Source organism: Microcaecilia unicolor, chromosome 5 (genome assembly GCF_901765095.1).
Source record: "Microcaecilia unicolor chromosome 5, aMicUni1.1, whole genome shotgun sequence".
NCBI classification, from domain to species: domain Eukaryota; kingdom Metazoa; phylum Chordata; class Amphibia; order Gymnophiona; family Siphonopidae; genus Microcaecilia; species Microcaecilia unicolor.
The window spans coordinates 187486250-187505629 of record NC_044035.1 but is presented as its reverse complement, the minus strand read 5'-3'; the positions used below and the strand labels follow the sequence as shown (position 1 = coordinate 187505629).

General features: G+C 46.9%; 1 protein-coding gene across 1 annotated transcript in view; it reads left to right on the top strand.

Moving 5' to 3' along the window:
- EDC4 (enhancer of mRNA decapping 4) overlaps window positions 1–19380 on the top strand; it is a 1195039-nt gene that overhangs the window by 339853 nt on the left and 835806 nt on the right. Inside the window, 1 exon segment of the mRNA XM_030203662.1 lies at window positions 15801–15896. Within this exon segment, the coding sequence (XP_030059522.1) occupies window positions 15801–15896 (96 nt within the window).

Sequence of the window (19380 nt, the reverse complement as noted above, 5' to 3'; positions counted from 1 at the left end):
AGTCTGAGGGGTCTGGTAGGCCCTCATGGACTGATGATCCAGACAAGGGTGGCTGCTTACCACAAGAGTTGGATGACCCTAAAGCGGTTCGGATTTTCCACCGCGACGAGCTGCCAGCTCTCATTTCTGATGCCTTTACAGGCCCTTTGTATTGAAGATCCTTACGAGGGCGCTGCCTCTTCTATTAATCCTCGGATGGCTAGTACTAAGAAGCCTTCTCGGGCTTTTCCCGTGCATGCTTCCATCCAAGAGCGTATTTCAGCTCAATGGTCTGACCCTAATGGTCCCTTGAAGGTGGCCAGGGCTATGTGTCACCTTTACCCTCTGAGTGAAAGTCCCTTGCTTTTTCAGCAGAAGGAGAGATCCTCGCTCGGCGGGGTTGGATTCCCTGGCTCAACCTTGGCCCTCGGGCCTCCTTTATGTGTTCCCTCTTTGGCCCTTGATAGGGCGAGTACTACTTTGGATTCACCTGCACCGAGGATTGGTGATTCTCATCGCCCCGGATTGGCCAAGACGTCCGTTGTACACGGACCTCCGGCAGATGCTGGTGGATGTGCCTCTTCGTTTGCCTCGGGTTCCGAACTTGTTAAGGGTCCAGTGTCTATGGAAGATCCTTGCCGCTTTGGTCTTACGGCCTGGCTCTTGAGAGGGCGCAATCGAGGGACAAGGGCTATTTGAATAAGGTTATTGCCATGCTCTTGCAGGCTGGCACGCGGTCTACCTCTGCGACTTATCCTCGGATCTTGGGCACTTCTGAGGCGTGGTGTACTCCAAAGTCTATCTCGCCGACTCTGGCGACAGTCTCGCTTTTGCTAGACTTTTTGCAGGATGGGCTACAAAATGGCCTGGCCTACAATTCCCTTTGGGTTCAAGTGGCAAGCGTTGGCCTGCTTCCGGGGGAAAGTCTCCGACTTGTCCCTTGCTGCTCATCCAGATATTGTCCGATTTCTCAGAGGGGCGCTTTGTCTCTGTCCTCCTTTGCGCTCGCCCTGTCCGGCTTGGAACCTGGGGCTCGTGTTGAAGGTGCTCTAGCGATCCCTGTTTGAGCCTCTTAAACGGGCTTCTGAGAAGGATGTGACTCTCAAGACAGTTTTTTTTAGTGGCAATGATGTCGGCAAGAAGAGTGTCTGATCTTCAGGCTCTTTTCTACAGTTCTCGGAATCCGGAGTAACTGTTCGTACAATGCCTTCCTTTCTGCCTAAGGTGGTTTCAGCTTTTCTCCTGAACCAGCCCATTTTTTTTCTTTCCTTTTGTAAGGAAGAGTTTCCGGACTCCTTTGGGCAGTTGCGCCTTTTGGATGTCCGCAGGGCTCTGTGGCAGTATCTGCAGATGTGAAATGAGTTTAGGAATTCTGATCATTTATTTGTTCTTTGGCAGGTCCCCAACAGGGGTTTTCAATCGTCTAAGGCCACTATAGCCCGCTGTCTTATGAAACTAATTTTTTCTGCTTATCTGCTTTCAGGGTGGTTGCTGCCTGAAGCGTTTAAAGCACACTCTACGAGGGCAATGTCCTCTTCGTGGGCTGAAACGGGTGTCTTTTCTCTTCAAGAGATCTGTCGTGCGGCTACCTGGGCTTCTCAGCTCTCTTTTGTGCGGCATTACAGGCTGGATGTGGCAGCACGGCAGGATGCACATTTTGGAGCGCAAGTGCTTGCTCGCGGAGTTGCCTGTTCCTACCCTACTTAAGGAGTGCTTTGGTACATCCCATCAGTTAATGGATTCATCTGCTGTTGATGACAAGGAAGGGAAAATTAGGGTCTTACCTTGATAATTTTCTTTCCTTTAGTCACAGCAGATGAGTCCATGATCCCTCCCTTTCTGACTTTAGTTTTTGTACAGATGTTGCTTACAAACATTGTGCCTCATTAGGAGTACTTGGACAAGCTATCAGAGTTACTACATGCTGTTTGTATTGCAGGAGGTTGATAACGTCTCTTCTTTGGTTATTGCTCCTGTTCAGGGGCGTTTGTTCTCTGTGAGGAAAGTTTGTTATTTTGCCTTTCTTATTCACTCTGCTTTGGAAATTTCATATACTGAAGTCAGAGGGGGCTGGGCGTCCAGGAACACCATGTGCTTTGTGTTCACTATCTCCACCTGCTGGTAGGCGGATACAACCCATCAGTTAATGGATTCATCTGCTGTGACTAAAGGAAAGAAAATTATCAAGGTAAGAACCTAATTTTCCTGTGCCCAAGCTCTTCAGCTGTTGGAAAGAACCAGACTCGATGGCTGTCGTTGCCTTACTGCAGCCAGGGCCGGAGACACATCTACTGTATGTCTTCTCTCCTTGACCCATGGTATGTCGTGTGTTTGAAAAGAATCACATTGTAGCTCTGGATTATCCACGGAGGCTATGGTACGCGGACCTGATTCAAATGCTGGATGGGGATGCTGTCCATCTTCCTCAGTACACAGACAGCTGAAGCAAGGACTGGTTCTCATGGTGGATCTGTGCCTTTTGTTTTTAAGGTTTGGTTGAGGTGAAAAGTTTATTCTGATTCAGTCATTGCTACCTTGCTGTAGGCTCGGAAATGCTCTGCATCCATGGCATATTTGAGGGCTGGAGTTCTGAGCACAGACTTTCTCCCTTCTCTGCTCAGATCACGCACATCCTAGTGTTTCTCCAGGCAGGCCTTCAGAAAGAATTGGCGTTGGGTTCTCTAAAAGTTCAGATTGTGACTTCGGCTTGTTTCCGGTGCCAGCTACAGAAGACATCTCTTGTGGCATCCCTTTTGTACACTGTGTCCAGAGTGTAATCTTAATTTAGTCCTTCAGCCTCTGTAGAAGCTGCCTTTTGAGCCCCTCTGAAATGTGTCCTTAAAAGATCTTACTCTGGAGGCAGCATTCTTGCGTCAGCACGTATGGTTTTGGAGTTTGAGCCACTGTTGTTGGGATCCGTTTCTCAGCTTTTTGGAGGCAGAGGTCCCCCTGTGCACAGTTCCTTCCTTTTCTTCTGAAAGTGGTATCAGCATTTCATTTTACCCAATCTGTGGAGCTTCCTTCTTTTCGCAGAGAGGACAAAGAGGCTCAGTATTCTTCTTTGACGCTTCTCAATGTGCGTAGAGTCCTCATTAAATATCTGGAAGTCACAAATGAGTTTCACGAATCAGACATTGTTTGTGCTTTTTGGTAAACAGAGGCTTGGCCTCCTGGCTTCCTTGTAGGTCTTGTGGGCTCTTTCTACAAGGCGTACAGTGACATTCTGGGTGGAGATTACCTTGCTGTCACCGGTGGATATTTGCAAGGTGACGACATGGTTGACACTGCATACTTTTGTCAAGCACTACAAGATGGACGTTTCGGCACGCTCGGAAGCCAGTTTTTGGGCTTTGGTCCTCAGGGCAGCAGCGCCAGAATCCCATCCATTCTAGGGATTGCTTTTATACATCCCACAGGTTCTGGAATAGTGAGAAGCTACATAATGGAAGAGAAACTAGGTCTTACCTGATGATTTTCTTTCCATTAGTACTTCCCACTGTTCCAGAGGCCCACCCAAGGTTTCTGAGATGTTTAGTCGGTGCAAATTAATGGGCTAAATAATGACTTATCATCTTGCATGGTGCTTCCTTCCTATCTCTTGTTCTCTACAAGTTGTCCAGAGATGAGAGGACCACACATCTGGTTAGTGATAGGTTACCAAGTTGTTTAATGTTGTTGTGCTCATTTTGAGTATTATTCTTACTACTTATCTACATAAATACTGGTCTGGATGCCAAGAGAGATGTTTCAGCTTAGTTTTCAGTTCTCTATCTCCTCCTGCTGGTTGATGGACACAGCTATCCCACAGGTTCCGGAATAGCAGAAAGGACTAATGGAAAAAAAATGATCAGGTAAGATTTAATTTATCCTTTTATCACCACTCTCTTTAATATTTTCATTGCTTCACTTGCTTCTCTCATTCAGAGTTTTAGTCCTTATTTTTATGCTGACGATAATACAGCTCCTGGGATTCTGGCAGTTTTTAAAGAGATTTTTCAGACTATGGCATCACATAAGCCACAGCTTCCTCCTGTTCCTCCATGTCTCTCTAGTAAAATTATTTATTTATCCTGGTGACCATAGAGCTGGAGAAGAAGGGCAAAATACCAGCTACTCCCCACCGTTGACCTTCCCAGCTAGCACAGAACTTTTTTTTTTTTTTTAAACCATTTATTTTATTATTTTCATGTACAAACAGGGTTGTAAGGAAAACGTTTCTAATACAATCAAATCGCTAGCCAAAAATTTCCATGACTGTTTCCCTCCCGTCACGTCTGAACGTGTTCTTTTAACCTCCCCCTCTCCCTCCCCCCGTCCCTCCCTTCCTGCTTCAGTGTTCTCGTAATTCTATCTATTCCAGCAATGCATTTTATCCGCTACTGTCCAGGGATGCGCTGTGAGGACTGCCATTGTTCATAAGATTTCCAGATTTTTTGGTGCTGCATCAATCGACCGGTCCGCAGCGCAGTGAGTTTAGCCATCAGGCCAATGTAGTCCAGTTTCTGCAGAACTCTCGAAAGACCAGGTAGCATGGGTTGCTTCCAAGCTGCTGCCAGGACCAGCTTGCTGGCCACAAATACTTGGCCAGCAAATTGATGTAAACAGTGGTCCATTTTTCATTGGGTAGCTCACCCCAGTGACCTCATGTAGGAATTTCAGTATCTCTCCCCAGTAGGCCTGGGCATGTTTACAGGTCCACCAGATGTGAGTCATATCACCTGTAGTGTCGCACTGTCGCCAGCATTTAGCTGAGCCAGTGCGAAACATTTTTACAATACGATGTGGAGTATAGTACCAACTGTATAATATTTTATGGCCATTTTCGACCATAGCGCTGGAGACTGAAACTTTGAGCAGGGATCCAAATGCTAGTTTCCATTGGGGAAACGTATATGCTACCCCTAGGGCATCACTCCATTTATTTCGATAATGTTCTATTGGGTTGGTGTATAGAAGTAACGCTGCATAAAGTCGTGAAATGCTACCCCTGCCTCCCCCCTTCATTAATCCATTTTCTACCTTTGTTTCTGCTAGGCTAAGTTCTCCCTTTGCCTGCCGGGTTAGAAAGTCTCGCACTTGGTAGTACTGGAAAGCTTGCAGGGGGGACAGCCCGTGCTCCCTACGAAGCTCTTCAAAAGACAGCGTCCCACCTTCCTCCCACATTTGGCCTAATGTACATAATCACATGTTCTCCCAACTGCAATAGGCTGTGTCCTCCCTGCCTGGCCCAAAATGAGGAAAAATCTAAGATACATGTGGCGGAAGTATCTGCGCCCCGGGAAAAAGCGCTCCCGGATCTTACTCCAAGTAAGCAAGGGCCACTGTATCAATGGTGGGCATCGTTTTATTAATTCCTCTAACTCCTTGTTAGCCAGCCAGGGAATGGCCCTAAGCGGAAAGGGTCCCATCCAGCCCTGTTCTATCTGCATCCCAATATTCCCCACGTCCGTGAACCATGTGGTTATGACCCTCAAATATGCTGCTTGGAAATATAGGGCAAAAGACGGGACCCCCATCCCCCCTCGCTCTTTAGGTTGGTACATAACTTCCCTTCGAACACGCGGGGGTCTTTTTTTCCAGATGAAGGAAAACACCTTTCGCTGGAGGTTTCGTAGGAAACTATCAGGGATTGAAATTGGTAGTGCCATAAAGAGATAGAGTACCCTCGGGAGTATCACCATTTTGACTGCACTAATTCTCCCAAACCACGACAGTTGCAGGCCTTCCCACCTCTGTAGGTCTTGGAAAAGTTTTCGTAGCGTCTCGGGGAAGTTAAACCGAAGAGCTCATCAATGTTTCTCGGCATATTTACCCCGAGATAACGGATATAGCGCGGTGCCCATCAGAATGGGGCCACCTGTTGCAGTCTGGCTTTTTGATCGTGGAGATATTTATTCTAATGCCTCAGATTTGTCTAAATTAATTTGAAGCTCGAGACTCTCCCATAAGCATATAGTATTTCTAGCACTCGTGGGAAGGAAGTCCTCAGGATCTCTCAGCATTACAGAATGTTGTCAGCAAAGAGGAGAGTTCGTGTTTCTAGGCCTCCCAACCGTGGGCCTCTAATGTCAGGATGTGCTCGAAGTCATATCGCAAGTGGCTCCATCACGATGGCAAAAAGCAAGGGAGACAATGCACACCCTTGCCTTGTCCCTCTATAAAGGAGGAAGGGTTCTGTAAGCCTGCCATTTACTACTACTACTACTTAACATTTCTAGAGCGCTACTAGGGTTACGCAGCGCTGTACAATTTAACAAAGAGAGACAGTCCCTGCTCAAAGAGCTTACAATCTAATAGACAAGTGAACGGTCGGTCCGATAGGGGGCAGTCTGGATTCACTGAACGGTAAGGGTTAGGTGCCGAACGCAGCATTGAAGAGGTGGGCTTTAAGCAAAGACTTGAAGATGGGCAGGGAGGGGGCTTGGCGTAAGGGTTCAGGAAGGTTGTTCCAAGCATAGGGTGAGGCGAGGCAGAATAAGCGGAGCCTGGAGTTGGCGGTGGTGGAGAAGGGTACTGAGAGGAGGGATTTATCCTGTGAACGGAGGTTACGGGCGGGAACGTAAGGGGAGATGAGGGTAGAAAGATAGTGAGGGGCAGCAGACTGAGTGCATTTGTAGGTACGAAGGAGAAGCTTGAATTGAATGCGGTATCTGATCGGAAGCCAGTGAAGTGACCTGAGGAGAGGGGTGATATGAGTATATCGGTTCTGGCGGAATATGAGACGTGCAGCAGAGTTCTGAACAGACTGAAGGGGGGATAGATGACTAAGTGGGAGGCCGGTGAGGAGTAAGTTGCAGTAGTCCAGGCGAGAGGTAATGAGAGCGTGGACGAGAGTTCGGGTGGTGTGTTCAGAGAGGAAAGGGCGAATTTTGCTGATGTTAAAGAGGAAGAAGCGACAGGTCTTGGCTATCTGCTGGATATGCGCAGAGAAGGAGAGAGAGGAGTCAAAGATGACTCCGAGGTTGCGGGCAGATGAGACGGGGAGGATGAGGGTGTTATCAACTGAGATAGAAAGTGGAGGAAGAGGAGAAGTGGGTTTTGGTGGAAAGACCATAAGCTCTGTCTTGGACATGTTCAGTTTCAGGTGGCGGTTGGACATCCAGGCAGCAGTGTCGGATAAGCAGGCCGATACCTTTGCCTGGGTCTCCGCGGTGATGTCTGGTGTGGAGAGATACAGTTGGGTGTCATCAGCATAGAGATGATACTGGAAACCATGAGATGAGATCAGGGAGCCCAGGGAAGAGGTGTAAATTGAGAAGAGAAGGGGTCCAAGGACCGATCCCTGGGGAACACCAACAGATAAGGGGATGGGGGTGGAGGAAGAACCATGAGAGTGAACTTTGAAGGTGCGGGTGGGAGAGATAGGAGGAGAACCAGGAGAGGACAGAGCCCTGGAACCCAAATGAGGACAGTGTGGCAAGAAGTAAGTCATGATTGACAGTGTCATAAGCGGCGGATAGATCCAGGAGGATGAGGATGGAGTAGTGGCCTCTGGATTTGGCAAGGAACAGGTCATTACAGACTTTAGAGAGTGCTGTTTCTGTCGAGTGAAGAGGGCGAAAACTGGATTGAAGCGGATCGAGGATGGCATGAGAGGAGAGAAAATCAAGGCAGCGGCTGTGGACTGCGCGCTCAAGTGTCTTGGAGAGGAAGGGTAGGAGGGAGATGGGGCGGTAGTTGGAGGGACTGGTGGGGTCTAGTGATGGTTTTTTGAGGAGTGGCGTGACTACAGCATGCTTGAAGGTGTCGGGGACAGTTGCAGTGGAGAGAGAGAGGTTGAGGATATGACAGATGGAGGGGGTGATAGTAGGAGAGATGGTGTTAAGTAAGTTGGTGGGGATGGGATCAGAGGAATAAGTGGTGCAGTTTGAGGAGGAAAGAAGGCGGGCGGTTTCCTCCTCGGAGATATCAGGAAAGGAGGAGAAGGAGGTCTGGGTTGGTTGGTTGAGGGAGAGGGTTGAAGGGTGAAGAGGAGGAGGTGGCTTGGTAGTGAACTCAAGGTTCATCTTTTGCACCTTGTTGCGGAAGTAGTCAGCCAGTGATTGAGGAGAGAGTGAGGGGGTGGGGGGTGGGAGCGGAGGGCACTTTGAGGAGGGAGTTAAGGGTGGCGAAGAGACGACGAGGGTTAGAGCTGAGAGAATGTCAATTGGATGTAATAGTCCTGTTTGGCAAGGAATAGTGAGGACTGGAAGGAGGATAGCATGAATTTGTAGTGAAGGAAATCTGAATGGGTGCGAGATTTTCTCCAGAGGCGTTCAGCAGATCGGGCGCAGGAGCGAAGGTAACGGATGCAAGGGGTCAGCCAGGGCTGGGGATTAGTACGCCTTGTGGGACGGGAGGTGGATGGTGCGAGGGTGTCCAGAGCAGAGGAGAGAGTGGCATTGTAAGCGGAGACAGCCTCGTCGACAGACTCGGAGGACATGATGGAGGGGAGGAGATTAGAAATACTAGATGATAAGGTGGGAGGGTCAATAGCCTGGAGATTCCTGGAAGTAGTGGTTAATGTTGGGCGGGGCTGAGGGGGAGGGTGAAGAAGTGTGAAGGTGATCAGGTGATGATCAGAGACAGGAAGAGCTGAGGTGTGGAAATTGGAGGGTGAGCCGGAAGAGGAGAGGACGAGGTCAAGGCAATGGCCATCACGGTGAGTAGGGGTGGTGGAACATAGCTGGAGGTTGAAGGAGGATGTTAGAGTGAGGAACTGAGAAGCGTGAGAGTTGGACGGGTCATCAACGTGTATGTTAAAGTCTCCAAGAATGAGGGATGGAGATGAGGGTTCAAGAAAAACAGAAAGCCAGGCATCGAAGTCTGTGAGGAAGGAAGAGAGGGATTTATCAGGGGGGCGGTAAATGACTGCCACTCTGAGTGGCAACGGGTAGAATAGACGGATGGAGTGGACTTCAAAGGATGAGAAGCAGTGAGACTGTGGTAGGAGGAGGGGTTGGAAGCTACAGGAGGGCGAGAGTAGTAACCTGACGCCTCCTCCGCAGCCAACTAGGCGGGGAGTGTGGGAGAAGAGAGAGCCTCCATGGCATAGAGCCGCAACTGAGGCAGAGTCATCAGGGGAGAGCCAGGTTTCAGTTAGGGCAAGCAGGTGAAGGGAATGAGAGATGAAGAGATCATGGGTGAAGGGAAGTTTGTTGCAGACCGAGTGGGCATTCCACAGTACAGATGAGAAGGGGAGGGGAGAGGGGGGGAGGAGGGGAATAGATGTGATATTGGAGACATCCCGGAAACGTTTGCATGGATAGGACGAGGACAGGTGTGGGGGACCTGGATTGGGGTTAATGTCTCCTGCGGATAGCAGGAGGAGGAGCAAGAGAGTGCGGAGGAGGGTGGGGGAAGTAGGGCGACGAAGGCGACGAAGACGGGATGCGCTTAGGAGGAATGGGGATGGGTTAATGGCAGGAAGGAAGTGTTGAAGGTTGAGAGCTAGGAAGGAGGAGGGGGACAGGAGAGATGGTGAGGTGGTGAGGGACGGGGGTGAGTAGGGTATTGCAGTAGTGAGCAAGATGGGAGAGGACCTGGGTGGGCAGTGAGTTCCAGTGGTAAACAGCGGTAGGGGGAGGGGAAAAAGATTAGGAAGGGACAGGGCAAGGAAGAGAATGTGTAAAGGGGCCATAAGTAGTAACTGAGGTGTTACGGGTATATATGTAGTGACTGAGGTGTTAAGCGATAGATAGAACGGGAGAGCTGGATTAGAGGCTTAAAACTGCAATGGTAGGCAGCAGGCAGGTAGGCACTGCCCATTAAGAACAAGTCACACCCACTATGTTTGAAAAATGTGGGAGGAAAGGAGGTGAAGAGCCTGAACACAGAGACAGAGCAGTTATCTGCAGGCAGATTAGGTTGCTTGGGAGGGTATATAAGAACTATCACCCTAGGGGTGGGTGGGAGGTATCTAAGTCTAAAATGTAGAGACAGAGCTGCAGCACAGCCAGTTAATCTGTAAAAAAAGGTGGATTTCTCAAGAAAAACTGGTATAGAAGGCTGCCCCTCTAACAGAGAATCAGGTCACACCCACTAAGTTTGAATTTGTGGGGGAGATTCAGAGGCAGAGCTGCTAAGTCTAAAATGTAGAGACAGAGCTGCAGCACAGCCAGTTAATCTGTAAAAAAGGTGGATTTCTCAAGAAAAACTGGTATAGAAGGCTGCCCCTCTAACAGAGAATCAGGTCACACCCACTAAGTTTGAATTTGTGGCGTATTGAGGCTGTGGGAGTCTTATAGATTAGGTGCAGCCAGTTAATGAATCGCCCCGAGAATCCCATTTTAACTAACACTCCAAATAAAAAAGCCCAACTCACTCTGTCAAACGCCTTTTCGGTGTCAAGTGACAGGATACATAGAGGGGACCGTGTGTCCTGTGCGTGGTAGATCATGTGTAGGGCTCGTCGTATGTTGTCAAACGTCTGTCTCCCATGCACAAATCCCGCTTGGTCCTCGTGAATGAGAGAAGGCAAGCATTTCTGTACCTGTGTTGCTAAAATTTTTGTAAAGATTTTATAGTCTATCCCCAGGAGAGAAATGGGCCTGTATGATCCGCAAAGCTGACGTGTGCCTTAAGCGCTATCAAGTGGCCTCTCATAGTTGCTTTAAATCCCTCCCAAACTGTGATGGGTGAGACCGCCCCATTATCATTGAACTGGATATATTCAGTAATATTTTTTTCTATGCTCGCCACATTGAGCGGATCTTGTAAGAGAGCATCATCTAAGCGCCACTCTCTCCTCCCCCCTCGGGCTTTGGGTAGCACCAATTGCATCAGTACTGGGGAATGGTCTGACCAGGTTCTGGGCAGTATCTGGTGGGTCCCCATCATTCCTGCTACTGATATCTCCCCTAGCCAAAAATCTATCCGGGAGAACGACTGATGGACTGTGGAGTAATATGTATAAGTTCGCTCTTGTGGATATAACTGGCGCCACAAGTCTATTAGATGCCAATGGGCAATAAATTCTTGCAGTCGTACTCTATCTCTATGGCCATATCGTGTGTTACCCGAAGAGTTGTTGAGGTAGGGCTATAAAGTAAGGTTGAAATCTCCCCCGACTATTAGAGAGCCCTCTATATGTTGTTGAATTACCTGATCTAGTTCAGAAAAAAATCCCTCTTGCTGCATATTGGGGCCGTAAACATTCACTATAGTGTAGACCTGTCCCATCAATGAGAAAATCACTAGGAGGTATCTTCCTCTTTTGTCCCTGACCACCTTTGAAATATTCCATGGTTTATCTCCCGCGAATGCTATGAGCACTCCCTTACTCTTCGTATTATCCCCATTAGACGCAAAGTATATAGTTGGAAACTTTTTATGGCGACATAGGTGTTCAGATTTGGGCAATAGATGGGTTTCTTGCACTAGGACCACATCCGCCCGAAGGCGAAGCATTTCTCTAAACAGGAGTTGTCGCTTCCTTGGGATATTCAGCCCTCTCGCATTGAGCAGCAATAAATTAAGTTCACACATATTTCATCTTAGCATATCTTTCCATAGCTTTCTGGAATTTTAGCTGTCTCCTCATTTTCTGCCATCCCTGTTGGGCCTGTCCCCTAATTTCTCTGAAGTAGTCTTTCCCACCCTTCCCCCCCCTGTTCCCGCCCCTCCTCCCACCCGCCCCCCTGATTTTTAAAGCTGCCCCTGTGAAACATCAAGGGCATCTAAGGAAGGAGTGTGAGCTAAGTGTACGTCATGTCAAGTCCCCGCTAGTACTCATATAATATAAACAGTCAAAGCCCCATACAAGTTTTAAGTCACATAACATCCTTATTGAACAGTTTAACTTTGTAACAGCCAAACAGGATAAACACAGTACCAACACATTGAGGTATTGCTCCCAACCACATCCCATAGTCATCCAGAGCTGTACCTGTGCCTCTCAACAGTGCAACAAACACCCTGGTATTCTTCAACCTGAAGTCTCTGCCAGGGCAATCCAGCCTCTATGTGAGGCGTAGACAGATGGGATATCCTTCCTCCTAGTCTGGCTTCTTTCAGGAGACTTTGGTTGCCGACTGTTGATGCTTCAGACGCTTCTGGCCATTCCCTACTCATTGTCATTTTGGTGGTATCATTCGCGCTGGGCCTTGCTTTGCTGCTGCTCCTAAGTTAGATGACTTGGCCGTATCTTCTTCTGGCAGGATATCCTTCGCCTCTCAGAGTGATGTTATTTGCTGCATCTTTCCCTCCTTATAGAATACTAAGGCGAAGGGGTGCCTCCATTTGTATCGGATTCCAAGTTCCTGAAGTCGTCTGGTGACCGGTCTAAGATCTGCTCTGCGTTTTAGAGTAGTGGCCGCACAAATCTTGATATATTTCTACTGCGTATGTGTCCCAGGTAAAATTTGGAGTCTGCCGTGCCGCTTTCGCCACTTGCTGTTTCAGCGTGTAGTCTCTAAAGCAGACTATTATGTCCTTTGGAAGGTTAGCCCGTGGGGACCCGAGTGCTCGGTGGGCTCGTTCTAGTTGGATTGATGCTGGTTCCATCACTGTGCCGCCCACCGCCAGAAGCTCGCTCACCAATTTTTGAACCGTGGATTCGCAGTCTAGTAGGCAGGGGATTCCGGTAGCCCTCTGAAACGCAGATTGCACCTGCGGCTCCGGTTCTCCAAGTCCTCCAGCTTGTCTAAGACCTGATGGTGTGCCAATTCAGTTGCAGTGGTTCAACTTCGATCGACTCTGACTGGGCATCCAGTCTAGTCTCCATCTCCTCAATTCTGGTTCCAAGCTCCCGTATTTCACCCTTTAAGTCAGCTCCCATTGTCACCAGATCAGTCCGCATTGCTTTCAGATCTGCTCTTATTTCTTGGAGCCATTGCTGCCATTTGGGTCCCATCTCCTCCGCGGGCTTCCCCCGGTCTTTGCTGGCATCTGCTTCCATTGGAGGTGTTGTCCCACCGGGAGACGCCGGCTGTGCTCGCTCCTGGCGGTTTTGCTGTGCGGCTGCCATTTTGTTTTTTTCCCCTCGCGGCACCGAGGAGTATGCAAAGCGGGCGAAATCTACCTTCCTCGCCGCCTCCTGCATCCAAATCGTCTTCAGCCGCTATCACTCGGGTCTCCACTCTCCGATGGCACTCAGTGCACTTTCCAAAGCGGGCTTTCGATCGTTTAATCGCTACGAGTTATGCGGAGCTCAGCTCTCAAGCGACCATGTCGCTCGATGACCAGCACAGAACATTTTTACTAAACTTAAACAATTTTCAACCTTTGTGTCTATTTTTTTTATCCTCTCTGCTTATTCTTGACTTTATTTTATGTTTGTTCTCTGCCTTCACGTTCCTTCTCTTTTATTCTTTTCCAGGCTTTCTCTCATTTCTTTAATTTCTCTTTCCTCCATGTGTTTCTCCGTAGCCTGCCTCTTTACCTTCTGTCATCTCACATCCTCCTAGTCGCAACCCTTCATGCCACTTTGTACCCTTTACTCAGCTTCCTGTTTCTTTTCTCCATTAAATCTCCTCTCACTTTTTTCTCAGCCCCTCTCTTCCCAGTTCCACACAGCTGTTCTCCATGAGCTCTTCTTCCCTATTTTAGGAGCCAGTTTGTTTGACACTAGGGGGCCGATGCAGAAAAGTCCCCAGAAAAGAACCGTTTGCTATTTCCACCTCGGTAAGAATTAACTAGTTGGAAATAGCGAACAATTCTCAAAAGAAATCACATGCAAATGAGCTGCACAGACTTTACTGAGCAGCTTGGGCAGGGAAGGCGCCAGTTCATGCGCATAGCAGTCAGTTGGTAAGCATGGCTGCTATGTACATGCCTAGAACAGTTTCAGTACACACAGCTTTTGTGTGCATGCATGAAAGTTGTGTGAAGCCTGAAATGGCAGCCCCTCCATGACTCCCCAGGGCTTTCTTTCTCCTCCCCCCCTCCCCGATGCCCAGAACAACCCTCCACAGCATTTCACCGTTTAGCTAAGGTGAAAAGAGGAGTGAAACACCAATCACAGCCTTCAAGCCTAGGGACCGCATGGCCCACTGTCCTGCAGGAGGAGGAGCAGCAGCAGGGTGGACAAAAATGTTTCCTTCCAGAGAGAGAGTAGGGGGCTGCTTCTGGCTGCCATTGCTGTATGCTGAGCTCAGGACAGGGGTGGCTGCAGGGAGGGAGGGAACTGTGCTGGAGTGCTTTCAGTAGTATGCACACAGAGCTCTTGTAGCAGACAGCTCCAGGGACACTTCAAAGAAATGTACTTTGAACTGTCCCTGGAGCTGTTTGCTGCGAGAGAGAAGAAACAAATGGAGAGAAGAGAAATTTAAGAAATGAGTGGAACACTCTCTTGCAGCTTCTCAGGGCTCACATTACCCTGCACTCTTCTTGCCACACTCCGTGCTCCCAAGGTCTCTACTCTCCGGAGTTTTAACCCCCTTTCGCTGGCTTTTTTGTTTTTCTCCATGTCCCCCGACATTTTGGATCGCTTCTGCTTGTTTCTGCCTTCCACCCCTGCCTGCATGATGCTGTGCAACAGACTGCTCCACCGAGAAGTTACTGTTAATGCTACTGGCTTCTTCAGACCTATAAAATCCCCCCCTGTAAAGGTAGGCAGGCCTTTTCTGTGCATCGCTTGTAAACAGCGGTGTATCCCTCGGAATGCACATTTAAATACTAATCGGCTTGTTTAAATAGATTTGCATGCGATTCCCATTGGCTGCCATTGCGGACAGAAAAGAGCCTGCAGACCCCTTCTGTGCATTTCCTACAGAATAACATGCTCGCTAAACCAGCTGGGACCAATTTAAAAAAAAAAAAAAAAAAAAGCATGTTTCTTTGCCTGGTAAGTTTTGTGTTTCGGGCCCTAGGTGTGCTAACTTACTAGGGCAATGAAACTATTCTAGGGGTGATAGAATGCTTGCACACTGGCACAGATTTCTTGCACAGAATCTTTAAGGACAGAGCACTGTCTCTTATTGCAGAGCTCTGCATACCAAATGGTGGTAGTAAAAGGCAAATTCTTTCAAAAAGGCATTAAATATCAGGGCTAGCATTAGGGGTTGGCAACCCTCCTGGCCTCTATACCACAGGAGGCCTTATAACTGCCTAAAATGGAAGACAACATAGCCTGCAGGCAGGATTCGGAGCCACCTCTCTGGTTTCTGCCATGGGGCCATGTATTTATGACGTGGCTCTGTATATTGTAGAACTTATGTGGCGAAGACTAAACTGCTTTTGTTCCTTTACACAACATGACTTATGTTTAATACTGCTGGGGCTTAGTGCTCCTGTGTGAAGGATAGCATGCAGCTTGATTCCTTTCTCTCTCTCCTTTTTTATTTTTCTTGTGGTGGTTTATCTCTAATAGTTGAAAGACAAAACATGCATTTTGATTAATAATCTGGTTGAGAGAGACAGAAGTGTAATAGGGGGAATGTTTTTCATGTCTTGGTTCTGGTTTTATAGAGTAACTTGTTCATATTAGACTATTAATAAAGAAATCTGTATTTTCTGCTGTATCAGTACAAAAGTATGATTATAATAAACTAACTTTTTAAATTGTGCTGGCTCTTCAAATTCCCGAAATTGCTAAGAGAAATAATATCCTGGAATAACATTACTGCAAGCCTTTCACATGGCATGGTATACGACATCATTTGTGAAACTAGTACAAACTAGCTCTTTGATTCATCATAATTGAAGTGAATAGTTGTGTAGAACTTTTATAGTACTAAATATTTGCTACAAAATTATATATATATTTAAATGAGGGATACATTCATTAAGAGTCTTAAAATTCAAGTGGGCAATGTTGGTGCTACTTTACACATTCCTTTGAATAAATAGCGAGTAAACAGCAAATAGAATTCCTTTCTAGTTTTCGTTTGTTGTGTTTGCAGCATTCCTTTCTGGAGGTTTTTGATCACTGGAGCAGATCAGAATAGAGAACTGAAGATGTGGTGCACAGTATCATGGACCTGTCTACAAACTATCCGGTAAGTGTTAAATTTTACAGGTCTCTCTAGAGCTAACTGAAAGAAGTATAAAGTTTGTGGGATTAACAAAGTACTTTTTCTAAGAATTTGTAACTTTATTTTTATTCTCAAAAACAGAGAGAAATTGTTTAGGTGGAAAACCCATCTGTAGTAGGATATCATATAGTATGGGTTTACACTAGAGAGCTGCACGGGAACGGGGTTTGCGGGAATCCCGCGGAACCCGCGGGATTCCCGCAGGGACGGAAGCAGTCCCTGTGGGGTTCCCGCGGGGACGGAAGCAGTCCCTGTGGGGTTCCCGCGGGGACGGAAGCAGTCCCTGTGGGGTTCCCGTGGAAGTGTAAGCTACACCTGCACCAGCCTCTCATCTACCGAGTACCAAGTTCTTTGAGTGCTGTCTCTGCCTCCTCCTCCTCTTCCTCCTTGCTTTAACAGCACAAATGTGGGAAGTCTTCCATTAAGGAGGTGGTAGAGACACAAATGATGATGGAATTCAAAAAGATGTGGAATGAACACAGAGGATCTCTAATTAGAAAATGGAAGTTATAAAAAACCTAACCTTAAATGGCTGCATGTGTGTGCATGTGTGAAGTAATACTTAGATGGCGACTCTGGCTGTGATTAACTAGGGCCAATACCGGGCAGACTTGTATGGTCTACGTCTAATATATGGAAGTTTGGTTTAGGATGGGCTGGAAAGGGCTTAGACAGCAACTTCAGTGGCTGGAACATAAGGACAGTCCTGGACAGATTTTTACGATCTGTGTCCCACAAATGAGAAGACGCATAGACTGGAGTGGGCTTCAACGACAACTACAGCAGTTGGAACATAAGGATAGGGCCAGATAGACTTCTATGGTCTATGTTCCAGAAACTCAAAAGAAAGACAATAATCAAGTATATAATATCACACTCGTTAATTTAATCATGAATTGATAATGAGTGTGACTATTGGGCAGACAGGAAGGACCATTCAGGTCTTTATTTGCTGTTACTTACTATGCTACAATTAATCCTCTTTGCTCCCGGGATGATGAGCAGACCTCAGCTCTGACACAGGCATGAGCATCAGATGTCACCTGACCAAGTGGTGCGTGCATGTGGTGACCTCTCAGAGACAAATCTTACATGTGCACACCAGAGTGTTCCAAGTTTCAGCTTCCATTCCTTCCTTGCCTACAGGGCTGTGGCTCAAATCCAGAGAGAGACTGAGGGAGCTGACTGGAATTTTCTTTTATGTACCATTAAATTCTTACAGTGATGGGTGGGGATGGGTTAAATTCTTGCGGGGATGGATGGGGATGGGTAAGATTCCAGTGGGGACGGGTGGGGACGGGTAAGATTCCAGCAGGGACGGGCGGGGATGGGTAAGATTTCTGTCCCCGTGCAACTCTCTAGTTTACACCTAACATTCTTCAACTTCTCTCCTGAATGAGGGCTAAGACAGGACCAGTCTCTGCTGTTGAGGGATGTGGACTTGTGGGTATTAGCTTTCTGGGAAATATTTTGTCTTAAAACTTGGGGAGATTGTGAATCAAGTAGATACATGCTGTATGAATTTAAAAGTTAGAAAGGATGCTTACATTTTTGTGTGTAATTCTACCTACCCCAATATAAAATAAACTAAATAAATGTAAAGAACTTTTTATTAGTTTATGCATCTGTATTCTCTTAGCAACGTCAAATAACTGATAACTCAGCAATACTAAGATGTAGACAGCAGTCCAACAGCAAGATGATGTTATCTAATCTTTTGTATGGAGTTCCATTAATATGATGATCTTTGTGAGGGTTTGTGTGTGTGCAATAACTATAGAGAGCTCCTGGCTCTCAAAATGAGTCCAGTTCCCGAATGCTAGAATGGCAGACCTGGAGTTGCTGAGGCAGAGAAAAGGTATATGGAGAAGACCTTCAGGGACTTAGAGAGTGGCCTAAGATCGCCCAAAACGAGGGCTGCCTTCTCCATCCCCACCTGACATCATTAGCCCTCATAGATTGGAAATGGAGCAGCACTTAAAACTCCAGTAACCTTAGATTATTCGGAATATAGTAGTTGCTTCAAGGAAACCATCTACCAGAGACACCTATTGTTTTAAGTGGAAAAGGTTTTCCATCTGATGTTCCAGGAATGGTCACACCCCATTCACTATCTGCCTGACACCACCTTGCATCATTTTATCATCTCTATTGTCTGGGACTCCAAATGTTCTCTAGAATACATTTTGGCATAGACTTCCAGCTTCCCACTAGGCTACTCCACTATGAGTAGCCTAGTGTTTAGTGCAGTGGACTTTGATCCTGGGGAACTGAGTTTGATTCCCACTGCAGCTCCTTGTGATTCTGGGCAAGTCACTTAACCCTCCATTGCCCCTGGTACAAAACAAGTACCTGAATATATGTAAACCGCATTGAATGTAGTTGCAAAAACCTCAGAAAGGCTGTATATCAAGTCCCATTTCCCTTTCCCCCCCTATCATTTCTCAGCTTAATGAAAGGGCTTCTTCATGTGAAACCACCACTGTAGAAGCTGCCTGTGCCATGGGACCTCATTGTCATCTTAGCATCAGTTAAATGAAGCTTCTAGTTGAGCTACTGGAGTCTTTTCGCATAAACGTATCACTTAGTGCTGTTCCAAGTAGTAATCGCCTCAGATAGAAGGAGAAGTGAACTTCAAGTCTCTGTTACATGTGATGTTAATTTCCATCATTACAAATTTTTTTTTTTTTTTAACTCATCCCAAATGTTTACCAAATGGTTGTGTAACACTTTTCCCACATAAATTAGGAATTGTTCTTCCTATGGTTTTTTTTTTTTTAAACAAAGCCCACACAGTCTGACTGTACTTGGGCTCTGACCACCTCTAAAGAACGGAATACATTAGGTGGTCCACACAACTCTTTGTTTCCTTTGTCCACATGCAGAATTGGCATGCCATTTGCCAATCAAGCTCTAGGAAACTGGATAGCATTTAACTTATTGTTAATAAATGAGTCCCCCTCCTGATCATTAAAGTCTTATCAGATTAAAACCACTGCAGCCACTGTGGCTCAAGTCTGCATCACTGGATACTAATGGGAAGCCATCGGCTTTGTCCTTAAGTCGTACTGTTTTACCTTGCCCTACTGCTTGGACTAGTCTACATTCAAACAATGCATTTGGTTGAGCTGCGCTGTGTGATGTTGACTCACACACTGTTTGAGCGTGGCAGTTCTGAAAAATTAACAATACATAGAGAAGAGCAGCCTTCATCCAAGGGGTTGGCCTTTTCTGTGCGTGACTCAGGGGCCGATGCAGAAAACTACTGAGAGTCTAACCATGTGGTTACTGCTTGATTGTACACTGATCAATGCAGAAAGGGCATTAAATCACATGGAATACATGGCTGCACAATAAATTAAAATTAATGCATATGAGCCATTAAGTATTCTGCGGCAATATAGAGAAGGAAAACTGATATTTGATGTGTGGTTACTTTGAAGATTTT